The 27,242-nt window shown below is 40.3% G+C and overlaps 1 protein-coding gene across 5 annotated transcripts in view; it reads right to left on the minus strand.

Annotated features, from left to right (window-relative positions):
* Nucleotides 1–27,242, minus strand: part of LOC108237031 (regulator of G-protein signaling 6-like) — a 51,840-nt gene that overhangs the window by 11,024 nt on the left and 13,574 nt on the right. For 3 of the 5 annotated variants that reach the window (XM_017418224.2, XM_017418214.2, XM_017418200.3), the window contains exons 2-4: nucleotides 25,900–26,472; nucleotides 23,438–23,533; nucleotides 515–614 (exon numbers count right to left, since the gene is read on the minus strand). In XM_017418224.2, the coding sequence (XP_017273713.1) occupies nucleotides 515–614; nucleotides 23,438–23,521 (184 nt within the window). In that variant the 5' untranslated portion in view covers nucleotides 23,522–23,533; nucleotides 25,900–26,472. Of the gene's footprint in view, nucleotides 1–514; nucleotides 615–23,437; nucleotides 23,534–25,899; nucleotides 26,519–27,242 lie in introns of those variants that run through there. The other 2 variants (XM_025006029.2, XM_037977980.1) reach the window with 2 other exon arrangements.

A 27,242-nucleotide genomic window follows, 5' to 3' on the forward strand; every position in this document is an offset into this window, starting at 1 on the left:
GAGGGGGGGAGGGGTTGTGATTTGCCAGCTGCAGGTCACAGCTGTCAAAGACGTGTAGGTGTTTAAATCTGGCATAATGCTGACAGGTTTGCAGTCCTTTCTCCCTCTGCTCCTGGACAATACAACATTTGGTCCTGCCTTGGTGCTCAGCAGAGGCTGCTGGAAGAGATCGTCAGGCCGTCAGACCTGAGGGAGCCATGCGAAGGACTGACTCAGCCTCACAGAAGGAGGGAGCAATCTCCTTGTCCAATGCTGATGACTCATGTTATACAAAAGCGCCAACATAAGAGGAGCTTTCACAAAAGAGGCACACATTCAGAGAGGACAGCAAGGGAAAAGCAGCTTTTCTGCAGGACAGCATCCCACCACAGGCCTCAGTCTTCCAAGACATCATCACTTAAAATGAGCACCAAAGGTCACACTTGTTTAACTGATTCGGACATGCGTGTTTTCCCCAAGCACTACTGTACGACACAAACAAACACAGATGCACGCACACATTCATGGTACAAACCTGATACGACACTTGGGATCTTGGAGAGGAAGCTTTTAACCGTCCGAATGGCAACACCTCCTGCTTTCTCATCTTGTATTCGTGTAACAATGTCTTCCATCTGTGGAGCGCACAGATAAGAGGCTGTTTATTCCATTTTTATTCTTTCACTATCAGCCATTAGGATCAGCAATTTGAGACACTGTTAGTGAAACATTTTAACAAACATCCCCCAGAAGATTATAGATTTAATGTTTAAATACTCAGACAACAAACATTCAATCTAACAGGACTCTTAAATAAAACACCAAAAGGAAAATTGAAGGATGCTCAAACTAAACCAACCAAATCATTTCACTAAATAAAGAAGCAACCAGTTTTGTTTAACGTAGTTCTACTTCAGAAAACAGGAGCAAGTAGGTGCAATGGGCAAAATGTTGCTGATTTACAGCAACTAACGCCATCGCTCACTTTGTAGCTGCAAGATTGCATTATCTGAAGATGATAATTTAACTGAGAAAACCAATCACAGTCGATACAGACTGATATTTGAGTCTTTTAATCAGTGTTGTTATGCTGATAAAAACAGGATGAGCGTTTGAAGCAAAATTTGAGGCTTTTTTTTAAATTAAATGATAAAAGTTACATTTTGAAAGAACCAGCAGCCACCATATATCACACCCATATAGCATCAGATCAGCTGTTTTTAAATTGTTCATGTAGCAGCTTTGAGGGCTTCCTGTAAACACATGTAATCCACAGAGAAAGTTCGACTAAATGCTGAGAGCTGACACGTCAAATCCAGTTCCACCCTGTTGACGAGGCTCGAAGCTGAAGTGTTTAATTTCAACATTTTGGTCTCTGATTGTAATCTAAAGTGACATCCTCTATTAAGCTCAAACCTCAAAGATTAAAGTGGACTCACCACAACTTGTGGTAATAGACACATTTTAGAGGGATTTCTTTTTTTGCTACATCACTTGGGGTTAGAAGTTGATCTGGAAAAGAGGGCGCCAAAGCGAATCCCAGGGGCTGAGATAAATATCACACCTCTGACCGAGCCAGAGCCACAAACACATCCCACATTAGCCTAAAATTAGGTGCTTCCCAACACAGCTCGCCATGCAGCCACTTCACAAAGCAGAGCGGTAAGCAGCCAAACATCCAGTCTCTCAAGGACAGACACACAGACACGAAATCCCTGAGTTAATTCAGAATTTTTTATTGTGTGAAAGCTGATTCATACTTTGTGCTCTTTTAACCATTCATATATCAAAATGTTTTGGCTTGATTTGGAATAGTGTGCTGTAACTTTTAGTATTTATAACTTTTATGCTGTTTGAATTATTTAATTTTATTTTTAAAAAATCCATAGAAATGCACGAAGATCGCTTCAGTTCATTTCCAAACATTGTTCTCTGAAATCTACCTCAGCATACGTGCTCACCTTTTGTCTCTAAAGTTCCTTTTAGCTACAGTTTTGCTATTTTTTTTTAGGTTTTAGCAATGTTTTACTAAATGTAACTGTTAGCCACTGTTTTGCAGATTTTAGCTTTTAGCTACTATTTTGCTATATTTATCTTTTAGATATAGTTAGTGAATTCTAAAGGTTAATTACTGTTTGTTTAAAAACAGTTTTATAGGTTTTAGATTTTATTTTTGTCGACAAAGCTGATTCTTGATAAGTCAACTCGAACAACTCAGAATTTTAGAGCTTTTGTTCCCCGTTTTCTTTTTATAAGTAGTGTTCTCTCTCACTATCCCGCCTCTCGATGATAAGTTGCTGTTTCTGGCTCTTAGCATCACGCTGTGCTCCATAGTGAGTGCCATTCCATCGCACATCTAGGCCCTTTTCTGCCCACTGTTCATTTATCATTTAACAAGGTGTATCTTTGAGCCGTTCACTCAGGGAGGGAGACAGGCTCAAAAATGCAAAGTTAAGCTGTTTCCATCCATAAGAGAGTATTCCTGTTTGTGTGTAAGGTCCCCCCCTCCTTTTTTCCTGTTTCAGCCACATTAGGCTCTCTGGAACCCAGAGACAAAGTTTCAACAACTGACACAAAGTCTGGATGCAATATGAAGCAATAAAACGTTGCATCAGTCATTAGAAATAAATTTTAAAAATCCTCCTAAGATGAATTTTAATAAACCTGGTAATCCATAACCGTTAAACATAGCACCACCATAAAGCTTAATTTAAATTTGTGCAGCTGTTAAATTTAATTTAATCTACAATTAGCACATTTTTGCTTAGTAACAATTCAGTGTTATTCTCCAGGCCACCTACTTGGTGTTTTACGACCCACAACTTTGGGAATTACTGGTCTAAACAACTCCATGCTAATGTTTTTCTTTAGCCATTTTTTTCTTGTTTAAATTTTGCAGCATTACCAATATTTAAAAACAAAATGGTGAAGAAAGTAAAGATAGCACCATACAGAGAGACTGCAGCTCATTTACTCAAATCAAAGGCAAACATTTTCCCTGCCAAAGCTTTTCATTGATAATTTATAAACTTGCCTCATAAGTCTACAGCAAAGCATAGGGTTAGAACAAATATTTCTAAGCAGACAGATGAGCCAGACACTTGTGTGGCAAGATAAGCATGGGCTTGTCAAATGGAATAGAAAAGAACTTTATTGTCATTGTTCCAGGAAACAACAACAACACAGTTTAGCAGTTCTCTGTATCGGCAGTGCACATTTACAAGAACAAGGAGTAAAGTTGGCTCAAAAACAAAGCAAAAATAGAATAAATAAAATGAAACAAAATAGAACAAAAGGAGACGCTATCAACAACGAAATAATAGTTCACTTCTGTCTGTTGGCTCTGTAGAGTTTTGAGTTGGGAAATATTGCAAATAATACATTTGCAATTTATGATAGTGATGCTTTTTATGTGTGGTCCGATATGGTTGGGTTGTACATCACAAGAGAGGGACTGTGAGACATTATTATCTTTCTTTAGAAGATAAACCTGTTGTGTTAAACAATACAACAGAAGCAGTAAAATCAGCAAAGGACTAGTCAAATCCTTTTAAACATGCTGGAAAGTATTATATCCTTTTGCTCTTGTTTAGGAAGAAACTTTGAGCTGATTAATGCTTAACTCGTTATCTCTCTATAGGGCGACAACAGACAAGAAGCACTCATCACAGCAGCAGAAAGTGCATGTTGTATCTTCTAGATGTATAAAGTTAATGGTGTTGCAGCGTGCTGTGGAGGGTTTCTGAGAGCCGATCGGGGCTGCGAACACGGGATAACGGCACTTTGCTCCTCGCCACAAACGATTATCAGCCAAACACTTCTTGTAGCTGTACTGTATGTTTACATTTGCTGCTCATGCGTGTGCTTAATCAACGCAGATCACGTATGTGGGGCTCCCATAAGGAGTTGAATGGTCTACAAGATAGCACTGCTTCTCATAACTTTCTGTAACTCAGATTTGACAAATTGGGGAAAGGTCGTACAAAAATCGACGACCTGACGTGTAAATGTGAAATGTTAAACTCTGGCGGGCAAGCGGATAATGTTAAAACATTTACTTCTCCTGCTCAATGAAAAGCTGAGACAATTTTTTTTTTTTTCAAAAAATGAGGTGAAGCTATTAAAAAGTACGGCCTTGTCTTTAGAAACGAGACAGAACACGGATGAGCCAGTAATAGAAGCTTTAATGATTCAGCAGTCATCTGCACGCCGTACGTCACTGCTGAAAAGGATCTGGGGCTATGAGGACAATGAAAGATGTCCAGGTGATGGGTCGAAAAAAAATGTCCGACCTAAAGATTATTACGACTTGTCTATGAGAGCTGGATGACGATGATAAGTGTCTGAAAAGTTTCCAAATGCCTAAACAACGACTTTGTGTTTTATACGGTTAAAAGTCTTATCTGTAACATCTCGAGGATGACTCTCAGCTGCTTCTGTGGGATGATGTTATGCACACCCTCTCATCTGCAGTTTTTATGTTTATCTTACTGTAATCTGTTGGGAATGTTAGCACCTTGAAAGTTTAGAGGCCATTCTAGTCTCCAAATCCACAGAGATTTATAGAAGGGGTTGTAGTTATAATTACCAATACCTTTACAAGGCCGCCAACACTTCAGGAGTCTGAAAAAATCTCAGTTTATCTTCAAAGGTTTAGCACAGAAAAGGTAAATAATTATTCAATGTCAAATCATTGGGGGGGGGGGACTATATGTTTATACTCAAAGCTGTATGAAATTCCCACTCTGGCTTTTTTAAACAGATATGCAGACATAAGGGAGGTCAGTGAGTGGCTGCCCCCTTTTTTCACCAACTTGTCAAAGGTCACGGCCAAGTCTGTCTCCACTCAACAACAACAACAACATGCCCTGAATTTCTGATTTCCCTTTTATATGAATGCATAAAGTAAACTGTTTCCATGCCTAAAACAATCTCTTTGTTTCACAACTATGCAGAAACAACAGGGGTTGCTGAAAGGAGCAGCCATCTGTTCTTGCAGCTCTGAGGTGTTGTGCTGATGCTGAGATTAGCCTGACAGTGCTTCAAATCCCAGATAGCGTTAATACATTTATGGCTTGTAACTCTACTGGAATTGCTGTTCTAAATCTCCTGCTTTGTCAGTTTCCTCACAGTATGCTTCTTGTTTTTTTGCTTTGCATTCTAATCTGCCTTGAGTGACTTGCTGTGTCGATTAGTTCAGACCCAGAGGAAGCTGGATCGGATCGGACCCAGGTTAGCTGCTTTATACAGTCGGTTTTAGGTTCTTTTTGTCTTAAAACACATCCACATTAAGGGCATTCTCTTTTGAATTGCTGGCGGCTGCAGAGTGTGAAACTCCGTTTTATCACAAGAAATTTCAGCAGCTGCGTTGTTTATCTGCTGGCTCACATTAAAGTAGTTTTCACAGTGCTGTGCCAAGGTTTTCTGATACTTTCTGGCAGAAAAAAAACACTTCCAGTAGCAAAATCTGGCCTGTAGCCACTTTTTAATTTTCTTTTCCCTTTTATTGTCTGTCAGCTTACTTTGTTTGCAAGGTACTTTTGTTTTGCAAGATGTGTAGAGATGAGAAATCAAAACAATTTTTTACACTGTTCTGGGGAAATATGGGCTGCTTTTATTGAGTATCAGTCTCACTACAGCAGACCCGGTGCCATTTATGAATGTATTTTAATACAAATCTAGTCCTCACTGATGGGTTGTATTTCACATATAATCCACTTTGCAGAGAAATGAACAAATCTTGTTATTAACTAGAGAAATTACATTTTGTGTGAATGCTGAGCACTTAATGACTTTGCTGAAATTTACTGAATTGTTGAAGCTAAAAGAAGCAGAACACCAATTAAAAGCTAAAAAGAGCAAACATCTTAAAGCAGCATAAATAGACAAAAACAGATTTCAAACAAAACTGTTTTTGGAGGAACTGAAGAGATCTCAGTGTATTTTCTTTGGAAAAGTATTCGTAAATAAAGTTAAATACTTAAAAAAGTATAAAAATTACAGAAACCAAAAGTCATAGCATCCATCTTGTGTATGAGCTGAACGTTTCATATATGAACGGCTAAAAAAGCAAAGTACGCAGAAGTAGTTAGATTACAACCAAATGTACGAAAACTAAAAAGGAGAAAACAAGAGTGGGAATGCTGAGTCAGCATTCACGCAGTTAAAACAAATAAAACAAAGTACTGTTCAAACTTCCCTGCACCATATTTAACCATTCTATAATTAGGCGCAGCATCTGAGTGTTTTTTTTCTCGGCATGTGAGCCAAAATTCATCAGAAAAAGAACTGTGCACCATATCTGAACATCGCCAGTGAAAAAGTGTGAATCAGAGCTTACATGATGATTTGTCTGCAGGCAATAAGTAATATTCTTGTTTTCAAGAGAATAAAGAAGAACAAGAATATTAATGACTGAAAAACTGAAAGCAACGAGCTTCTTTTCCTACAATAAAACCACAATTTATCAGTTAATTTGGCTTATTTGGTTATTTTGTTGTTTTCTCTTAATCAGTGTCTAAATATGATCAATTTAAAAATGTAGTGACAAAAATCCACTCCTGGCTTGCAACATGTTTGGTGACATATTGCACAGAAACTTCTCCAAAGTACACAACCCGTCACAGAGCACTCATCTGAATGCCACTTTGACCTCTGTGTCATGCTGGCTGCATAATTAAGTGAGTTCCAGGTGGTATGAGATGCCCTGGGGAGTGAGGTGAGAATAAAACCTGCTGGAGAGATAAGAACCCCCCACCCCCACCCCTTTCTCCTCCTCGCAGCTCACAGTACACAGCTCCGCAGCATGCCGAGTCACAATGTGGAAGCTGCGAGGGCTCCTGACACGCCGAGGAGAGCCACTGACAGCCGCTCACGGAGCGAGGCGCAGACTGGAAAAGCCAAGCCAAATAAGTGCGATGGCTGGAAACTTGGACTGCTTGGAGACGTGTGAATGAATCACATTTGCATAAACTCCCTCACACGCTGACACATATTCATGCACAGTCATGTGTGCAGAATCTGAAAATATAAACAGTTTTGGTGGATGTGTAAATGTGTAAATTGCTGTCTGCAAAGTGAGAAGCCTGCGGGGAACGTCTTTTCTTTAAGGCAATAAAAAACAGGTTTTTCCTTCAGATCCTACAGCTCAAAGAGAAAGAAAAACACCTTTTACACTTCAGTGAAGCCATTTTTTTTACTTTCGTCAATACCTTTTCATATATAATCCTGGTAATCAGGGGTTACAGTGGATTGTAAATGCAGCATTGTATTGTACCAGTTAAAAATAGGCCTCCTGTGATAAATTTAGACATTTTATGCTGAATAGCTTCTGATTTTCCTAAGAGCATCAAGAATCTATGTAAGCATTTAAACTGGTGAATAACCAGTATTTTAGTTGATATCATCTTGTCTCCGGTCAGGTGTTGACATGTTGATTCATGTGTAATTTAATTACATAACAGGAAATAACATTCTCCTGAGCCAAAGTGCCCCACAACCCAACAGAGACCCAACAGACAACTGCTTCCAGAGTCCACACTTCATCACAACTTGACTGCGCACCCATCTGGCTGCTCCACAGGGAGACATCCAGGCATGTCTGTCTGTGATGCTTCAGCTCTCTTTAGAAGCAGTTCGACACAGTCAGACGAGAGCGCCGACGAGGGCGTTTGCTACTTGTTCAGGCCAGTTTGGGATCCCCCAAGAAAACAAAAGTTTGGATGAATATTCATAAAAACGTGTCCAGCAGGATGTGCAAGGAGCATGTGTGAATCTAAACTGACAGAAAGGTTAGTTTTGTTAAAATATAAGCAATTAACTTTTGCCTGCTTTTAGAACACAGACACAAAATGTTGTGACACAAATCTGTGAGTGCCTGTTCTAATTTTTTGGATGCGCTGCATCCATTTACACAAGCATGTTCTGAAGCTGTAGCTTCATAACAGCCTTTAGTTCACTGAAATCATCAATCACTTAAAGGCTGTCTTCGAAAAAAGGCATATTGCCAAAATTCTGAATAGATTTTTTTTAAGTGCAGGGGCTTAGGTAGATGAGGGACAGGTGAAATGATATTAAAAAGCTTGTGACAACTGAAAATCAGAAAAATGAGTTACTTTTGTTAGCTTTAGCATGCTCAGTTGTCTCAGGTGGTAGTGCATGATGGTCTATTTTGACTGATGTGGTGTACAACTTCTGAAAACTACTCTTTATTTATATATATATATATATATATATATATATATATATATATATATATATGTTCTCTCTGTGCATTCATGGGTTTTCTCCAGGCACTCCAGTTTCCTCTAACAGACCAAAAACATGCATGTTAGGTTAATTGGCAACTCTAAATTGTCACTCTACAGTATATGACCCTCTGATGGACTAGTGTCTCCTGCCTCCAAAACCCAGCTCTTCACAACCCTGCATGAAAAAGAGAATAATTGATGCATGGATGTTTCACTCCAACATTAAGAAGCGAGCTAGCTTGACTAACTTAGATTAGAAAGATTGTTATCAGTGCCTTTTTTTAAAGAAATGTACAAACTAAAAGTTCATTTTAGGTTTTTATGTTCCTGGGGATCCAATGAGCTGACAATTAAAGCTTTCAGGTTGTTAATTTCTTGTGATCACCATCGAAATGGAAATGCTGCCAGGCTGATCAGGCTGCACGGAGGAGAGGTAAAGCCTGCTCACAAACCAGAGTGACTCATCAGGTCTCTTTTTTGTTGATGTGACTCAAGGAGGACAGAAAATGATGCCCTGTCCTCTTGTAAATGTCTGTTGTTGGATACTCCACGGGTTGCTAAGGGCTCGAGAGCAGGGAAAACATGAATCTGCTGCCCCTCTGAACAGATAGTCCTATTGAAAAACAAAGTGAAATACGGGGGGGTACTTTCAAAAAAAAAAGACCCTGTCTGAAATGAGGGGCATCAGCAGCCTCAAATTGGAATGGCTGCTTTTAGCCGTGCGTGAATCAAAAACTATCCTGGGTGTGACAGTCATCCAAAATGTGCCACTGCTTATTTTTAACATCCTAAAAAGGCTATTTCCTCCCATGCGAAAGAATTGCATTACATGTAGTTTGCTGATTTGAGGGGGATCATTTGCAAAAAGCCATTTACATGCAGGGAGGCGACGCCTCCCACACCCCCTGCATGTTGAGTGCTTGTGCTAAAATCTGGACCCAATTAAGGATCAGTATCTTCACAGCTACTAGTCTGCTATTAGAGGAGAGGAGAAATGGAAGGCCATTTGCATGTGAAGCATTGAAAATGAGAGATAAGATGTCAAAAACTGGGTGTGAAGAAAGCTGACAGACTGAATCAGACAGACGACATCTGCTGCAACCAGCCTGATTGTCAACGTTCTCTTCTATCATATCCCAGCATTTTATTTCTCCTCTGCTTTATTAATCATAAGTAAAGTCAAGCTCTCACTTCTGAGTCATAACGTGCCCACTTTTAAGCTAAAATATCATAAAGGGACTGAAACAGAAGACAATGTGAGGTATAGATGACTATTTTGAGGCTCACTGCTTATGATTGTCTCAGATTGGGCACACATTCCTCTGCCTCGGTCAATACAGGAGCTAAAGGAGGATCCATTTTCATCTTCATCATATGCCTCTGCCTCGACTTCAAATCTAGGACGGCACCAGCTAATAATGTTCACAGGAAATTGGTTTGAGGTGCTGAAACCTCAGGACCATCTGTCTGTCTTAGATGCTGGCATCGTCCCCCATCGCCACTCCTGCCGGCCCGGTTCCTCGGGGCCTGCTGGTAATTAGTTTGCAGGGAGGGAGGAGAGGGGAGGAGGCGTGGTTGAGGCCGGGTTTGCCCCTGTCCCGTGCGCCTGTGGCCCACATGCCTGCGCTTGATGCCTGAGTCACAGGAGACCAGCTCACGCCCTACAGAGTCTAATCCTCGACGAGGGGAAGAGAAGAAGGTGACAAAACCCCTCAAAGTGCCCTGATGACTGTTTTTGGCTTCAGAATTTAACAAATAACCTACTTTTATATTTTGTATTTATTGAAAACCCAACTTTATCTTGAACAGTTGGCAATACTCATTGAAAGATTGCACATTTTATTCACCCACTGCCACAAGACAAAGGTTTTTGGGTTTTTGCCTATGTCTGTGTATGACTTTTACCGAAATATCTTGTGAACCACAGGGCAATTTTTAATAAATCTTGCAGAAAGTAATCATTGAATGAACATCTACATCTGGTTAACCTACAAAGTCAACCCAATAAAAGATGTCTGCCAAAGCTAAGCAACTTTAGTCAACACAATCATAGATTATAAGCTTACATTTGATGTGGTTGTGGATGACAGTCATTCACAGAACATATTTTGTGTATAAAATTATATGAGATTGTGCATAATGGTGTTTTTAAGGTGTGATCAAAATGTCTACCACTCAGTTTCTCAATTTAAGATGATCTTAGTCTAAAACTTTCGCATGAAAGGCAGCAGCTGATAAGCAGTCCTTCAAGGAATGCTGGGGCTTTGATTTTTTGATATTTTAATATATAATGACACATTTTCTTTTATAAAGGTACAATACAAATGGAAAACATGTTGCACTCAATTACCGTACATCGACACACTTCAGCCTTCCTTTTCAATCAGGTTTGCATAAAAGCCTGCAGCAGCACTTTGCATCCAAATGATGTGTCACATCTTAATCGGCTTAACAACGTTTGAGATTTAAATGTTTTTTTTTTTTTTCCTTTTTGATGCTATAAATCTATAACAGCATCTGCTCCAAATTCCTCCCCTCTAGTGACAGTCTGCATGTTTTAATTCACCAAACATTTTATAACTCGGCTCGAAAAGATCCTGTTTTTTTTCTTTTTCAGCTTCTGTACTCACAAGCAATCAATGTGTAATAGGGGGCCCTTGACCTTTAAAGATGCATGGATTTTCTGTCATGGCTGCTAGTGTAGAGGAGGATTTTTACAGCTCCGCTGTGTATCATTAAGCTCCACCCGACCTCTTTTTTTTTTTTGTTGTACAACTGTCACCCACACACAGCTGTTACTGCATATCTCATATCAGCAATACCTGTGTTGGCTCTTCCCATGAGTGACTGGATCTAAGTGGCAAAAAAAAAAAGAAAAGAGAAAAGTGGATCAGCCCAGATCCTTGGACATAAAGCCTCCCAGATTTCCTAGCAGGATATAATTTTTAAAAGCATCACTTCAGATCTAATGAAGAGTGATGAAAACGTCTTTGTTCTTACTGGATGACAGATTTGCCGTGCTGGCAATAAACTCTTGTTACTCCCAACTCGTACGTACAGGTAATGAAATTTCTCCAGCCGGGCCGACATACGGAGAGAAAATCTCATCACCCAGTGCCACGGTGGCTGCAGGCAGTGCCACACACTTGTAATATGCTTTGCTGCACTCAGTCCCTAAGGGGAAGACTCCTTTTTTTCCTGATAGAGACCTGCAGAGGAGATGTTTGCAGCGCTGGCTTTTGTCTCGTTGTCATCCTCGCCCTCGCTCGCTCAGTTAAAAACCCCTAACGATTCTCAGAGAAACTAAATGAGGCCTGAGGTGTCTTTACAGCTGCAACATAGACAAAAAAAAAAAGAAGGTATTTCATGGGATCAGAATCCTAATGTTGAATAATTATCCATAGAATCAACCAACTTGGAATATCTACCAACCAAAAGCTCATAAATCTTGAGTTCTTTCACCTCAGGGGGAGCCAAAAATGAGCCATTTATTATGTCTGCAAAGCTAAAATTTGCAGCTTTAACCATCATGCGCCTCTGAATTATTGAACAGGCTTCCTAGAAAGGAACTAGCCATGCTTTATAATCTTATATCCTTTCAATATATTTCTAAATAAAGTGCCTTTTACTGTCCTTCTCCAGTCACAAGCTATCTGCTTGTGACAGCAGGCTGTAATTTAGCGCTGGGCTGTAAAGCCAATTTGCTCAGCCACACCTGATTTACAGGGCATCTTCGTTGTCTTATAATTTCCTCTGAAACAGCAACAGACTAAGGCATTTCTGAATGCTGAGCTAACAATTAGCTTTAGATAACACGCAAAAGGAATAACTTGAACCTAGAATTCCTTTAAAACTATGCCATGAAAGGATTATATGCAAATTTCAGACTGAGATCGTCTTATGTTGGGAAATGACAAGTTATATGATGAGTTATAGCTATTACGGTCAAAGCTAGAAGTTAACATTTTGCACAATCTCATGTGATATTGTGATATCTTGCTTGATCTGTTTGTACTTTGAGTATGTGATACGAATGACTGGCAGCTACGTTCACACCAAATTTTAGCTAGATATCTTTAAATTTTACTGAGGTGTAACCATTTTTGCATAGGCTAAGGTTGATTAGCTGTGGAGGCCATCTTGAATCAGTGTGAGTTGTAGACGTCGACCCAATGATTACATTCTGAAAGTTTCATTAAAATCCATAAAGTGATTCAGGAGATATTTCGCTACATTATCGCTCTGGAGTGGTCGATAATGAGCAACAAAATAATAAGTAGAAAATAATATAAGTTTGTCTTATTTGCAGAGAAAAGTTTGTAAGCTTTTTTGCATTTTAAAATAACTTGACGTTAAAAGAAAACCTCTTATTGTTCCAAGGAACAAAAACCATTCAGAGCCTGAGACACAGCTTATATAAAAGTATATCTATCACAAATGGAGTCTGATAAGCAAAAAGATAATGGTAAAGGTAAAAGATAACCTTTTGCACAAAAAGAATTAGTTGTAAACTAAAAGGCCACACAAGATGTTGTAACCATCACACACTGAAAAAGATTAAAAGACTTAATGAGAATCTTCCCTTCAGCTGTTATAAAGGTTTTGAGGCTTGACTTGTTTTAGATGTTGGAAATCAATAGACCATCTCCTTAGTATCTTTTAGCTTGTCTCACACATCAGAAGCTCTCCCTGATTCTCCAAATTGAAATCTCTGAGTGCCGTCTGCAGCAGGTAACACCTCGACTCCTTCAAAGTACTGCATTCACTCCCACTTCAGAAAATTGAAACCGTCTCTTTAGTTTAATGGTTAACCAGGGCAGCAAAGAACAAAAAAAAAAGCTTAATTAGTTTCTTGAAGCGAGCACGTGACTGCAGCTGTGTACGGATCATGCTTTTTTCTGAACTGCAGCTATATTTTGGCTGTTTAAAAACTGGGTTATTCAAGACCCTGCTGGCCACCGTGGGAAGCAAAGACCACATCAAATCTAGTCCAGTCTATTTTAAACTCCCTGATTCTCAAATTTTAGTACATGTACCATAGGGGGAACCTCTACTGGTACTCAAAATAAATTACAATCTTAGCTCCAAATATAAACTACTCAAAACAAAACTGCAGTAAAGAATATTTTGGCAACATCTTTGGAAACTGGAGTAAACAATGGTTAACTAAGGTGCTGGTGGCTACTTAAGCAGCATCAGTGAGGTGTCTATGGGACCTTCTAGGAAAAGCTATTGTAGAACTGTGATGTGGTGACATTCTCTGCAATGAATCTATGGACAGCTTAAACTAAACCTATGTGTGTTTTTTTGTATCTCAATGGTTTCCCTTGAATGAATCCAACGATCAAAGCAGTTTAAAGCAGGGGGTCAAAGGCAAGACACCGGCTGGCACAGGTCAGTCAACATCCCATCTCCTTTGTTTAGCCCAGGATTTCAACTGTGTAGATTGTTAAAGATTAAGATTCTTTAGCTAACAAAAGCATTTTTACACAATTTTGCAGGTTTTTAACGTCTGCCGTTGAGGCTGTACTTGGGAAGCTTTGTATTTTCTGAGGTGGCAGTCCGTATAAAAGGTAGGATGGTCCCAGTGAGGTTCTGTTCGGTCAGTTGATTAAACTGGTGCCATAACAAGGGATGAGCTAAAGGTGAAGGCGTTGAAAGATTTAGAGAAGGAGTTTCACATCTTCATGCACGTTGCCAGTCACAGACTGATGGATTTTCAGTAATAGCTGCCCTCCCATTATAAGCTGTTAAATCTCACAAGTCATTTGAAGCACATAAGGCATTAAGCCTTTTCAATAATCAGCTGTTGGGTGTCGTACGATATGTGAACTCAGGATGTAGTCAGCAGCACTAATCTGTTTTATGGACAGTAGATATCTGAAATACGGCAGCGTGGCTTCTTTTAAGAGAGCTGTTTAATGGACTTGGACTACAGGAAATCCTGCAAAAACTTGTGCTTTCAGGACAACATGGAAGTCACACCAAAGCCAACAGCAGCTCAATAATGCTTCACTCATTAAGATCTTACTGCAATATTCAAGCCAACATGCGCTTACAGGGGAAAAGCAAATCACATAATCATGAATGTGCATTTGCTGCTTTCTGCCTGATGCACCCACAAAGCGTGGGAATAACCATGTTAGCTTCTTCTGGTAAAACCACCCCAAAGCACCATTATTGCCGCCTCCATCTCCCGAGATCTGGATAGGTTTTGATAATTATTACAAGCTTAAAAGCTTCGGCACTCCCTTCCTACTTCTCCACTAATGAAGAACCATTTCCAACTAAAGCAAATGCAGTGGTGTCACATTAAAGCCTGGATGTATTGGAGTGTCTAAATGAATTAAGCTCATGTTGCATGACACGTCTAAGTAGCTCGCTGCGAAGGAGGGTGGGATTAATAAAGGTTTCACGCTCTGGTGGGATTCTGGATATGAAGGATCTTACTGTTTTTGTGTAAATGGAAGAAATCAAGCCATGAATAGAAGTAAATTGCCTTTTCTGTGTGCTGAGTGGTGAATGACTTTGCTGAAGAAGCTGAAACTGAATTGTCAAAGTTGAAACAAGCAAAACAAAAGCTAAAGTTAGCAAAACTTTAGCTAAAATCAAAAATTAACAAAACAACCAAAAAAAACAAAAAAGCAACTTAAAACATAAAATAAGCACAATAGCTTGAAACAAAAAACAACACATTAGCTTAAAGCTAAAATGAGAAAAACCGTAGCCATAAGCTAAAACTTGATCAAAACAGTAGCTAAAATCTAGCCTTAGAAAAACAGTAGCTTACCCAGCTAAACAAAAATTTCAACGCTAAAATTCTCTAAAAATGTAAAAATCCCATTTCTTTCAAACAAATTAAAAGAGATCAAATAAAATGAAATATTTTAAAAACTAGAAAAGTTACAAAAGAACAACAGTCATAGACTCATCTCCTGAATGAGCTGAAGGTTTTAACATTTGAAAGGTTGAAATAGCTGAAAGTAGTTAAATGCTAAAAAATGTATGGAAAGAAAACTAAAGCCAAAAGTGTGAATGTTAAATTAGCATTCATAAAATACACTTTAATGTAAAACGCCAACAGATATGACAGATTTTGCATTTAGACCAGAGTTTAGGAGCGTGTTTATTGTTCATCAAGTGAGCTAAAAGAGAACAAAGTTCTAAGGTTCTTTTTTGCTTTGCTTTTCTTTTCACTCGGTTTCATGAAAGTAATCACATCTTTGTTATAGATTTGCCCTTTGCAGTTTGAGATATTGACAGAACAATTGGAGTAGAAACTGGAGCCGGAACTCTGTAAGGTCTCCCACAATTGTTACCATGTTCAATATGACACAGAGGAAAGGTAAAAAAATAAAAAATAAAAAACCCTGCAAAGATTACTTAACAGTCTAACGCCACAAATTCATTTTGAAAAGTCCCAGTGCACCAGAGGATAAAGGTGTCATTTTTTGACAAATTGGTTCAGACCTTTATGACTCCGGCTGCGACTGCACCACACAAAAGCACACTGATGCTTGTCTAATTAATTTTTAAATGCTGGGGAGAACTGTGCTGACAGTGTGTGTAACAAAAAGCAGGCAGGGTTGCTCAGTGGTTTGTAGTGAACTAGAATAAAGGGAATGTTGGTCAGAGGGGTTGCAGGTATCTACTCCGGAACGAAACCAGATGGTTGGGTTTGTCCTCCAGGCCATGTTTAGTCATGCCACCCTACCAGGGTGATTAACATTCGGGTGAGTCATGAGCCTGAACTCGGTGACAATTACGAGTCGCACCACTTAGACTCTCCACCATGACCTACAGTTCCACACAGATGATCCTGCTCAGATGATTCAGATGTTTTTTTTTAATTTAAAACCATTCCTCTCCGTCACCCTATCAAATGAGTCTGTAACCAATACACTTGGAGGGTGTTGTAATTACGATGTATTTGTAAGCGTTGCTGCTCAGAATATTTCAGTCTGTCTTCGTTATTCTTTTTGTCTCTATCGACAGTAATCATCATCTATTCGAATGTCAGGTGTATTTTAGTTATTTTTCATAATCCGAGAGCGTTAAGTGTCTGAGCAGAGATGGGGGCTGTCTAATGAAGCATTCAGTGATTAAAGTGTGAAATATCTTACAATATCACAAGCAGCATGTAGCTTTTTTCACCTTAAAATCATACTTCATCAGTGCTATTCAGGAGGTTGAGGAAACTCCCATCGCTGACTGGTCCACCAGCTAAGAAATAAACTGTGCCAACAAAGAAATAAATTCCTCAAGGCTTAGCATTCCTCCAGGGAATCCATATCCCCCTCCACCTTGGTCAAACCTTAATAATAACGTTGTGTGCGATCACAGGCAATGTCATGAAATGTCATAAATTTATGAATGACTGTCCGCTACTCCTACACCAAGTTTTAGGTCAGTATCTGTAAATTTGATTGAATTATAGCCATTTTTAGCCAGGCAAAAATCAGTTTTGTTCTTCCTCAACCTTTTGGCGGTGGGTGATAACTAAAAACCTAAAGCAAAGCAAAGTAAAGTAAGAAGCATCTCTAGACAGCACTTTTAAGGTGTGAACACAATGGTGTTAAACTTCCAACTACAATAGATGCATAAAGAAGATACATTTTTAAAAGAGAAGGAGTGCAACAACAATAGATCAGGGTGAGATTCATTCACCGAGAATCCTTTTTTATAAATGCAGGCACTCAGCATGGAGCATCAGCACATCTGATCCTGTGAGAATTGTGTTTTTTAATGTTCCTTTAAAGACATAACTCACCAGGACAAATGTACCATATGTCTCTGCTTTCTTATTGCTCAATCAACTGTCAAATATCCATCAGCCAAACTGAGCAAACCAGGTTATTTCTGCTAAATTCACTGTATACTGTACAAACAGGTGATTTGCTCTGCCTCTTTAGTAACTTGTGCTCCTCAGCTATGAGTGATAATAGAAAGTTCATTTGTCACTGCGGTTTAAAATAGAGAGGACAGAAAAGCTTCATACAGTCAGAAACTGGGCTTATTTAAGGCGGTCTTTGGTGATAATGAGCTAATAACTGAAAGTGCTTTAACCAACTGGAAGCATCAACAAAAATAAAGAAGAACGAAGCATCTTTATTAACCTTTATTGTCCAAAACTGAAGCCAAAATGTCCGTTTATTCGGGTGCTGCTGTATTGTATATTTGGAGCGAAAGTCTGAGCACTATGGATGTACTATTGATACAAAAGTTCTGCCTACACACCCTCCCAACTCGCTAACAACTCGCAATGACACTTTGTCTTTAGCCTCAAATAACTCATTGATGTATTTTAAAAAGCACATCCGATCATTCAGCAGCAGGGCAAGAACTAAACAAATCAACAAATTCATTCATCCATCCATCTGTTTCCCAATGCTTATTTAAACCCTGACATCACCCTGCCCAGCTACACTCCCCAACTCCTCCTGGGGGATTCCAAGGTTTTCCCAGGCCAGAGAGGATACATAATCTCTCCAGCAACTTCTGGGTTTGCCTCGGGGTTTCCTCCCTGTGGGACGTGCCCGGTAAACCACCATAGGGAGGCGCCCAGGAGGCACGCTAATCGGATGCACAAACCACCTCAGCTGACTCCTTTCGATGCATTACATTTGTGTTGTACCTCTTTTTCTCGTTTTCATCCCATTTTACTACTAACTGAATCTGTCAAATTTATTGCAGGGTTACAGTTTACCTTCAAAGTCATTGCTGTCAAATATGTCAGATTTTCACCTCAATCAGCAGCTTTCACGATACTACAGTCAAAGCTGGATTCTACTAACTAAACTTAGCTATTTATGGGACATGAGAAAACAATGGCTTATCCTTTATTGGTGTAATCTAAAGCATGTTATTACATCTGTTACACATCAAACGAAAGACAGTGAATGGAGATTTTCTTCATGGCTAAAATCGTCCCTCAGTCCACTGCAGTAATTTTATTTTTGTGTCATCCACTCTGGAGGAGCACATTGAGCTTCTTCAGTGTCCTGCAGAGAACCTGAGGTAATTCACAGTATAGTCAAAGGTATTTGAGGTGTGCTAGAGCTTTTTGTGCCTCTCCAAGCCGCCTTTTCATTCTGCATTAAGTGTCAGGCTCAGGAGGGTTTGGAGGGCTCTAAGAAGTGGGACACAGTGGTGCCAGCCATTCCCCCTCACACACATCAAACCGCCTCTTATCACCTCCCCTGCATGCATGCACAGCTTTACACTTCACTCCCCAAAAAGCATGACACTGGCTGCATTATTAAATGTGCTTTTCTGAGAGCACATTGTTAGCAATGTGCAAACAGATGGGGGAAACCAGGAGAGGCACAGGAAGGACTGAAGCTTTTCATTTTCCTCACTGCAATTCTTTGTGGATGAGGTAAATAATCCTGTCTACACAATATGCAGGCTGCAGAAGCGCCGCAGATTATCATCCACCTACGTTTTGTTTTTAGGACTTCCAAGACTTTGATGTGTTGGTCCTTCTGCTTTAGGAGACTACAGGCTGACACATAAAACAGAAAGGAGCTGCTTATGTAAGAGACAGAGCACAAAGCTCTCACTGTTGTTTTATCTTATTGACCCAACCAGGAGAGTAGCCCGGCAACCCACAGTTGCACTTAGCATACATGCACACAGGCTTCAGCCCATACCAGCGCCTCAGATAAAGACTCCCATGGTGCAAGTGGAGACAGTGTTAAAGCAGTCATACATGATAAAGCGCTCGGCGAACTCATCCCTGCAGTTGCAAAGGCGATATCCAAAGTGTTCAGCTGGAGCGGGCTATCTGAAGGGCACACAGGAAGAACAAATAGCGGCCCATAAACACTTCGGACTGAGGTTTAGCCTTAAAAGAGGAGAGATATGCCTGGCATGAGGCCCTTCAGGGATATAAGAGTGTGAAACTCAGTGGCAGCGAAAGGAAGTAGTTCAGCTTCCTCCAAACCAGAGCTACAAGAGTGCTTCTGTTAGGTGTTCAGACCCAACCAGCTGTCATCCCTGCTGTAGTAGCTGACTTAATGGTGCATAAAGTTGCCATTTACAGTAATTTTATCTTCCTGCACCATTCAAGGGAGAGATAATGTCTAACTGGTAGTGTGATTGCTGTAATTTTGTACAAAATTTACACCGTATGATCAGATGGAGCTCCCTCTGTGTGCTTTCCCTAAATGATTTTATAATGACAACAAGCTGACAGTAAACATGTGGATGATGACAGTATTTTCTGCTCTCTTTATCCCTCAGGCACTGTTAGATTCAACATCCATCTACTCAAAGGGAGTGACGCAGGTGTGATAACCTGTATTAGTCACCTTGCAGCTGGTGCTGCAGGAACAAACATTCATTATAACGCGCAACACTTTAATGTGCAAGCGTTAAACGGTGTGATGAGGTTATGTGAGAATTAAGATTGTTAGACATGGACGTTTCTCCTGCCTGTGCTGATTTATCCCTTCTTTCTTGGCACCAAGAGTAGCATGCAGGGGCAAATATATGAAGAAATCTTACGCAAAGTGCCTTGTATGAATAGGAAGAAAGTGGAATATGATGTCTCATAGGAACAGATATTTTTCTGAAGACGGAATGCTTGAAATGGGCTTCAATTATTAATTAGCGAGAAGCAGTAGAAAGACTGCAAAAAGCAGCCGAAAATGAAAAGTGGAAAGGTGGTTAAAAATGATTCTCCACAGGAGCTTTATAAAGCTTTACTATGAAGACTCTGCGGTGCTGAAATAAATGATAACGTCGGAAACCTGGATCTTAAGCCCTATAATGAGAATTCCACTGTATTTTAGTGGGTTTGCACGTTAACTGCTAATTATTTAGGTGAAATGCAACACTTAAGGTAATTTTCTATGTACTGGTACCTTTTAAGACCCATCTAAATGAGGATTTTCTAACAATTTTGTACCACATATACTGCAGCCATAATTCTCATCTTCAGATAGGAGTTGACAGCCGAGGATTGTCCTAATAAGATTTAGTTTTTCTGCAGCCATTAGCTGTTTGCAGCTCTCCCACCTCAGAAGAGTCTCAGCCCCCCAAACGACATAGAGGAAAACGGGAGAGCCACTCATATGCACTTAGGGACAAGAGATGTTTGCTAATAATAGTTAGCGAGCTTCCAGCAGAACAGTAAAGTGGCCTTTATCCTCAGCTTCATTGCATTTCCTAGCACAGTGGTGCTTCTTCTGGTTCCTTTTTTGTCTTAATGCCAGTCCTCTGTACATGCACAGCAAGCTGAGAAAAAGACTACAGTACACTATGCATGAAAATTGTGCATGAGTATGTGTGAAACCCACGTTTGTGCACCAGGTTTCTTAGAGACAACAAGACGTCCTGCAGTTATCAGCTTGTTTTGCTCTACTTCCTTTTTTCCTCATGGGTGGAGAGAGACAGGGAAAGATAGTACTGTAGCACCTACGCTGCACAAACAGAGACAACCTCCTCCTCTCTGGAGCACTCAACTTCTCTTATGGCCAAACACATCATGTTCACCTTTGTCTAACTGCCTACACAGTTAACTTAATGCTTTTTGCAGCAGTTATTGCAGGATAAGCACTTTATGCAGTAGATCTAAAAGAATTTGACTTTTTTTTTCTTTAGTTCTTTGAGCTCACGCTAGCTTTAACTCCTCGCAGGTAAGATGCTGATGTTTTCCAGCTGACACAGGCTCCTCAAGCCTTTGGGATGAGGCTGCCAGTCTTTTCCCAGGCAGCAGAGCATATTGGAGGCCATCTGCCTATTTGGAACAGCGTTCAGCTTTCACACTATGCTACGCTGCCCACCCACTGAATCCAGAGGCTGTGGGCACCTGGTCCTCAAAGATCCAACATCTCTCCTCTCTTTGGCCTCTCTGACATTCTACAGGCACGACAGACAACATGCAAGGTGCTGCACTTGGACCAGATTTCATTTAAAAATCCCCCTGGATTCTACCTTCTGATGTTCCCTCTTTAAAAGCTTCAAATCAAAAGTCATATTTACAAAACAGGGAGGACAGACAGTCCTGTCACCCTCAGAATAATCTGTCTGTTGTCACTGCGTATGACTAAAATATGAAATGACGAATATTCTCACAGGCAGCTTCCTGACAAGCAAACTCTAGCCTTTTAAATGTGTCGCCTCCAGGCTTGTGCAGTGTTACATAATAAAGCTGCACTGTGAAGTTCGTGAAGAGAAACCCGGTGAAACTACAGTATGCTCTTTTCTGTGTCTTAGAATACATGGATGTGGAATTGTGCATGAGAATCGGTACAATGAATACCCAAACAAACACATGTAAAAGCTAAGAAGGGTATCAAATCAAAGGAAAACACAAATGCTTGACTTTAGCTGTGAGAAGATTCGGTTGCACAAGGGTTCAACGGATGATTTTATGACTAAAAACCATGCATGAAAACAATGTGACTCAGATGTTTACCAGATCTGAACCCAGCTGAGCACCTACTTGTGTATGAGACATTTTAGACTGTTATGGCAGCTCTCTGCCATCCAAACACCAAATGAGGGAAAACAATCTGGAGAGTCCTAGAGCCTCATAAAAAACTATACTTAAGTGCACTGAACTTGTTTTGGCAGCGTGCAGCAGTCTAATAGCTTAGACAAAGTAATTTGCTCTGCAGTCTTTGCTGGTTTCAACAGGTTTATATGTTTAATTTTCTGGTCAACCACAAGAGATTTAGACATGTTAAAAATACAAACTTGTTAAAATGTTTTTTTATATTAGACTTCCTGCCACCTTCAGTCTAAAAAAAGGTCTGTTTTAGGTTGATCTGAACCATGGCTCAGAAGAGTGCTTGCAGTTTTGAAGATTTATTCTCCTTGAGGGCATTTTGTTAAAGATCTGAGCTTTGTTTTCCATAAATCAGGGAAACGAGATAAACTGCCTCATTTTTGCAATCAGTGCCTGAATGGTTGGCTCGTTTCTGGTGCTCGTGCAGGTATTTGTCATGCTGTGCAATCTGGCCAAAGTTCAACGCAGCTAAGCAGCGTGTTGCCCTTTTTATGACACTGCAGTAAACCACCGTTCTTTAGCACAGGCCAGCACAGATAATGGGCTGCGAGTTGTGGTGCTTCTGTTTCTGAAATGTGTTTTAAATAACCTCAAGACACTTCTTGGATTGTTTATTAAGAGGTTACATGTCTCAAAACAGTCATACCTCTAATTTTGTTATTCATTATTGCCACTAGGGGATGGCCTGTAAATATTTAAGACCGAATCTGTCCCCTAACAGTTTGAGTATTTTACTGCAGGGAAATCAGTTGCTGCTGTCATCTCACTTTCACTACTCATTACCCTGCTAACCGCTGACATGTGACATTGTTCATAACACACAATGTCAACATCATTGCTGCAAGAATCAGCACCAGAGATTTATCAAGATGCGGGAAACAAACCAGGTCCTGGCAGTGTTTTCCAGGTGGGCTGCATGCTGAATACAAGCTTAAAAAGGAAACCTTACCAACTGATACAGTGGCTATCAACAACTATTTCACATCCTGTCCTACCCATTCTTCCACCATACGAATAAAGAGCCAGCAGGGGCAGGATGAAACAGCAGATTTTAGGACAGTGGGTCAGGATCTGTCAGCTGCCTCCTGCTCATAGCCCACTTTTTTCTGCAATCAAGACAGCAGGCTCAGTAGTAGTGGATTCTGTGGGAAGTCTGATCAAAAGAAGTTCTTTTCACAAGTGTCCTGTCATGGGAGACAGTGAATTAACAAGCTATTTTTTCAAGTTGGGAGAAATCCCACTCCCCCATTGGCTGTTACAGATCCCAGCCCTTAAGATTGAGATTCCTCTCCCCGGCCGAATATGCACCTAATTAGCCTCCGATACTGCTAACCCTCTCCAATCAAACAGCAGTGATTGAAAGTGAGGCACCACAGCGATGAGGTAATTGCCCTTGACAATGAAAGAACCTGTCACTGCCCAGACCTTCTACTGAAGGGTTTTGAGAGATTAAAGCATTGGAGGCCAGCCTAGAAACAGATTCACAAGAAGAAAGAGGGCCCTGAAGGAAGGAACAGAGAAAGCATCTTTCAAGATGGTTGAAAGGAAGACTTCCTGACACCTGACAGAGGAACTAGTGTGTTAGATGGACTCTGATACAGACCCCTGCGCTGACAGGTTCCTGTATACTGTGAATGTTTCTCACATCACACACAGACCAGAAACTGTAGTTTTGACACAAAGCCAGCCTTGCCTTTCTGTAGACAATCATATTGGGGGAATCTTCTTCTGGCTCAGCAGTGCCAGTCCCTCCCTGATCCTTGGTCCCCTCCGCCATTTTCACTGATACCTGTAGAGAAAAAGATACAGCATGTGAACACACCCTGACAAGTGTTAAACAGTATTTATACAGCAACGTGCAAAAGTCTTGAGTCTTTTTTTTTCATATTTTGCTTTTAAGAAGTCAGACGTTTTTATAAAAAGGTTTTTTTTTTAATAGTTGTTTTGGACTTTCTGAAGGTCTTTCGAAGGTTTTATTTGGACTTTGGCTGCTTTTCCCACTCAATGTTAGTCTAATCCTGTAAACTTCCTGACCATTTTCTGAAGAATGTTTTGTTGTTGCCACTTAATGCTGACCAATGAATCATTCAGGCATAAAAAGGCTCCTAAACTCAACGGATGTCAACAAATAAGAAAACAATCCAGCTCTAAAATGGAATTATTAGGGACGTTATTAATAACAGCCAGTTACAAACATACAATTTGTCCCCATTTTTTGTTAAATCTATAAAATAAAACAATCTGACTAAAAACATATTGGCTCCAACAGGAACATTTCTGAAAAGCTCTTAGATGATCAACTGAAGGGTGACACATTTCTTAGGTCCTGTGTCAGGTCTTTGTTGGATTTTCCCCCCTGTTTCTTATCAATATATCTTTCAGAAACTGTTCATCTGCTGTAGACAGCTTTTCCCCTCTGACCACCACTTGTTCACTTAACTAATTTTTAAGCACAAATTACACAATACAGGGTCATGTTCAGCAAAAAAAGAACTGGAAGAAACGGAGTAAAAGGCTGCTAAAGTCCAAAGAAAAACTTTGAAAGACATTCAGAAAGCCTGAAGAACTATTGATTCGGAGCACAATAAAAGGTTATAAAAAGTCTTGCTCCTCAGAAACAAAATATAAAGAATTTAGGGGTGGTTTAAAACTTTTACACACTTTAAAAACTATTGATTTTCCGTGATAAATGGATCCCCGGCGAGTTGACAGTGTTGCTTTATGAGTTGTGAGTTATTTCCACTATGTTTTTATGCTACTCCATTAAGTGTAATCTTATGATGGTCCCCTTTGACCCCCACTGCACTTCCCACATTAGCCTGCCTGCACTGCTGCTTTGAGAGCTGCTGTTAAAGGATTTATTCACAGCTTCCAAACACTCTCCAGCACTTTCTCTGAGCTGTTACACAGGCACACTTTTAGGAAAATTAATTCTGCTTAACTAGGGATTTCCATAACCTACACTTGTGGAGTTCTGGAGTTCACTCAGCAGCGCCGGCCCTTTCTACCCCGTCCCACTGGAAGCCAGTGTCTGTATTAGACAGCTTTAATCATTTGTTAGACCAGTGGTCCAAAAACGATTGAGCTGAGGGTAATTTCATCACACAATTCAGCTCCTTAATTTTTGTTCATTCAGTCTTTGCACAAAGGCTCCAAAAATGTAACTCATACCACTGAACATGGCTCTATACGCTGTAACAGCTACTTGGATTTGAAAAGAGAGCTGAGATGAGCTATTGAAGGGACAAAGAGACAACATTTTATAATGAGAACACATGTTCAGGCACAATATGAAAGCCTCACACAGCACCTAATTTAGTGACACTGTTCTTGCCAAGGGGATGTCATGTAAAAATGATTTAAAGTAGCTGAAGTATGTCATTCTGACCACACAATTCTGCAGGTAAAGCTAAATTGTAATTTGGAATGGTTATAAATCAGAATACCACCAGTGTGAATAACAGCAGAAATGCAAAGAGGCTTTCTAATCATAGCTGAACATGGAGGATGATGATGTGCATGAGCAAATAAGTAATCATGCATTGTTCCCCCATCATTTATTATTGCCAACAGAAGTGTGGTGTGTAACACTCCTCACTGGCTAACAGCTTTGTGCTCCTTTTAGAGTCTGAGCACGATGGACAGGTAATCTTTGTATCCACCTCAGGCGCTGTATGGAAAGGCAGGCAGTATGGATTGCATAGCACCTGCTTACAGAAAACAAAAAGGGATCAAATAAGTCCCCTGGAGACAGGAAACTGGAATTTCAGAGAATGACTTTTTCCCAAATCAGCTGCTCTGATTCACATAAGGCAGGTCGAAGATTTTAAAGTTTTCCTTGAACATTACAGTGCATATGTGTGTGTGTTCATGTGCAGTACATGCACAGGCAATCGGAAAATTCCTGTAGAGACTAACACAAACACAGAATGCAACCCCCTGCAAAGACTCAAAAAACAAGCCCACACATATCCAGTCCTGTGAAACAAGCTGAAGGAGTTCACACACAACATGCACACAACATGCATACCATGCTCCAGACACACACAGAACCAGATTGCATTCGGTCCCAAAGCCCAGTCCCCTCTGAGCATGCATGCAGTCAAGTGCTATGCAACATCTGTGACACCTTGCCATTACTAAAGCATTTATTACCTTCAATACAAAATAACGTCTGGTTCCCTCTGCTTCCACTGGTTGGCTCCCCCCTTAGCAACAAGCAGCAGGCGTCTTCATGGTTTAACTGTCAGAGGGGAAGAGTGGATGAAGAAGAAAGGGGGGTGAGAGCAGTGAGGAAGTGAGAGATGAAACTCAGTGGGGATAAAGAAAGAATCTGGCTGATCACTGCAGTAGTCCTCTACACCTCCTCCTCCTCTTCTCTCCTCACCAGTCCTGCCTCACATCGGCAACTGAGGAGCTCCTCACATGCGAGCACCTCGTTCATCTCTCCTCTCCCTCTGTCTGGATGTGCTTGAGACCGAGCGAAAGCTAAAGAGTGAGTGTGTGAGGGAGAGAAGGAGTGAGAGAGAGAGGGATGCCGTGCAACAGAGAGGTGCAGATCGCACTGTAAAAGGGGGAGGGATGGAGGAATTACAGAGAATATAAAAAGGGAGGAGAAAGACAGGCAGAAGTGTGTGTGCGTGTGTGTGCAGAAACAGGGAGCAGTGGAGGCGCGACAGGAAGGAAAGGAGGACAGAGAGATGCACACTACAGCAGCGCCCACTGATGCTGAAAATAAGAAACATTTCATTAAGCTGGTATTAAAATGCCAACATAAAATAAGTTTGACACACATGAATAGAGGCTATAAATATAAATAAATATATCACAACCTCAGATATACATCCCCAGTTCTGAAAAAGTAAGGTCGTTGGGTAAAATGTAATTAAAAACAGAATGCAATGATTTGCAAATCTCATACACTCATAATTTATTCACAATGGAATATAGTAAACATATGTTTAAATTAAAAGATAAGTGGTACAAAAAAGTTTGCAATTAATCTGACTATTCAACAACAACTCGGTAAGGAGACTGGGTACAAAAAGAGCATTTCAGAGTGGATGAATCTCTCAGATGTGAAGATGGTCAGAACCTCGCCAGTTTGTGAAAAAACACATCAAAAAGCCATGGAACAAACTCAGGATAATGTTCCTTACCAGAAAATTGGAAAGACTTTGAACACCCCATCATCTACAGCTCATAATATCATCAAAAGATTTTAAGAATCTGGAGAAATCTTCATGCTGCTGTTGTGATCGGAAGTTACTCTGTAACTATGGTTCTGTGAATTCCTGGATGACTGCCAGTGGCAGTAAACAAAGTGGATATGTCTCCTCGCGCTCCGTGCAGGTCGAGAATTAATGTAAACAAAGTCACGCACGTGACACGTAGCTCACCTGGGCGTGCGTCTATAAATAGCACGTGTGAGGCTACGTTCGGCCTCTTCGGATCTTCTCGCGGGGAAGAAGTTCCGAGTGACCAGTGTGACTGGCAGT

The sequence above is a fragment of the Kryptolebias marmoratus genome, linkage group LG10 (genome assembly GCF_001649575.2).
Source record: "Kryptolebias marmoratus isolate JLee-2015 linkage group LG10, ASM164957v2, whole genome shotgun sequence".
Classification (NCBI taxonomy): Eukaryota; Metazoa; Chordata; class Actinopteri; order Cyprinodontiformes; family Rivulidae; genus Kryptolebias; species Kryptolebias marmoratus.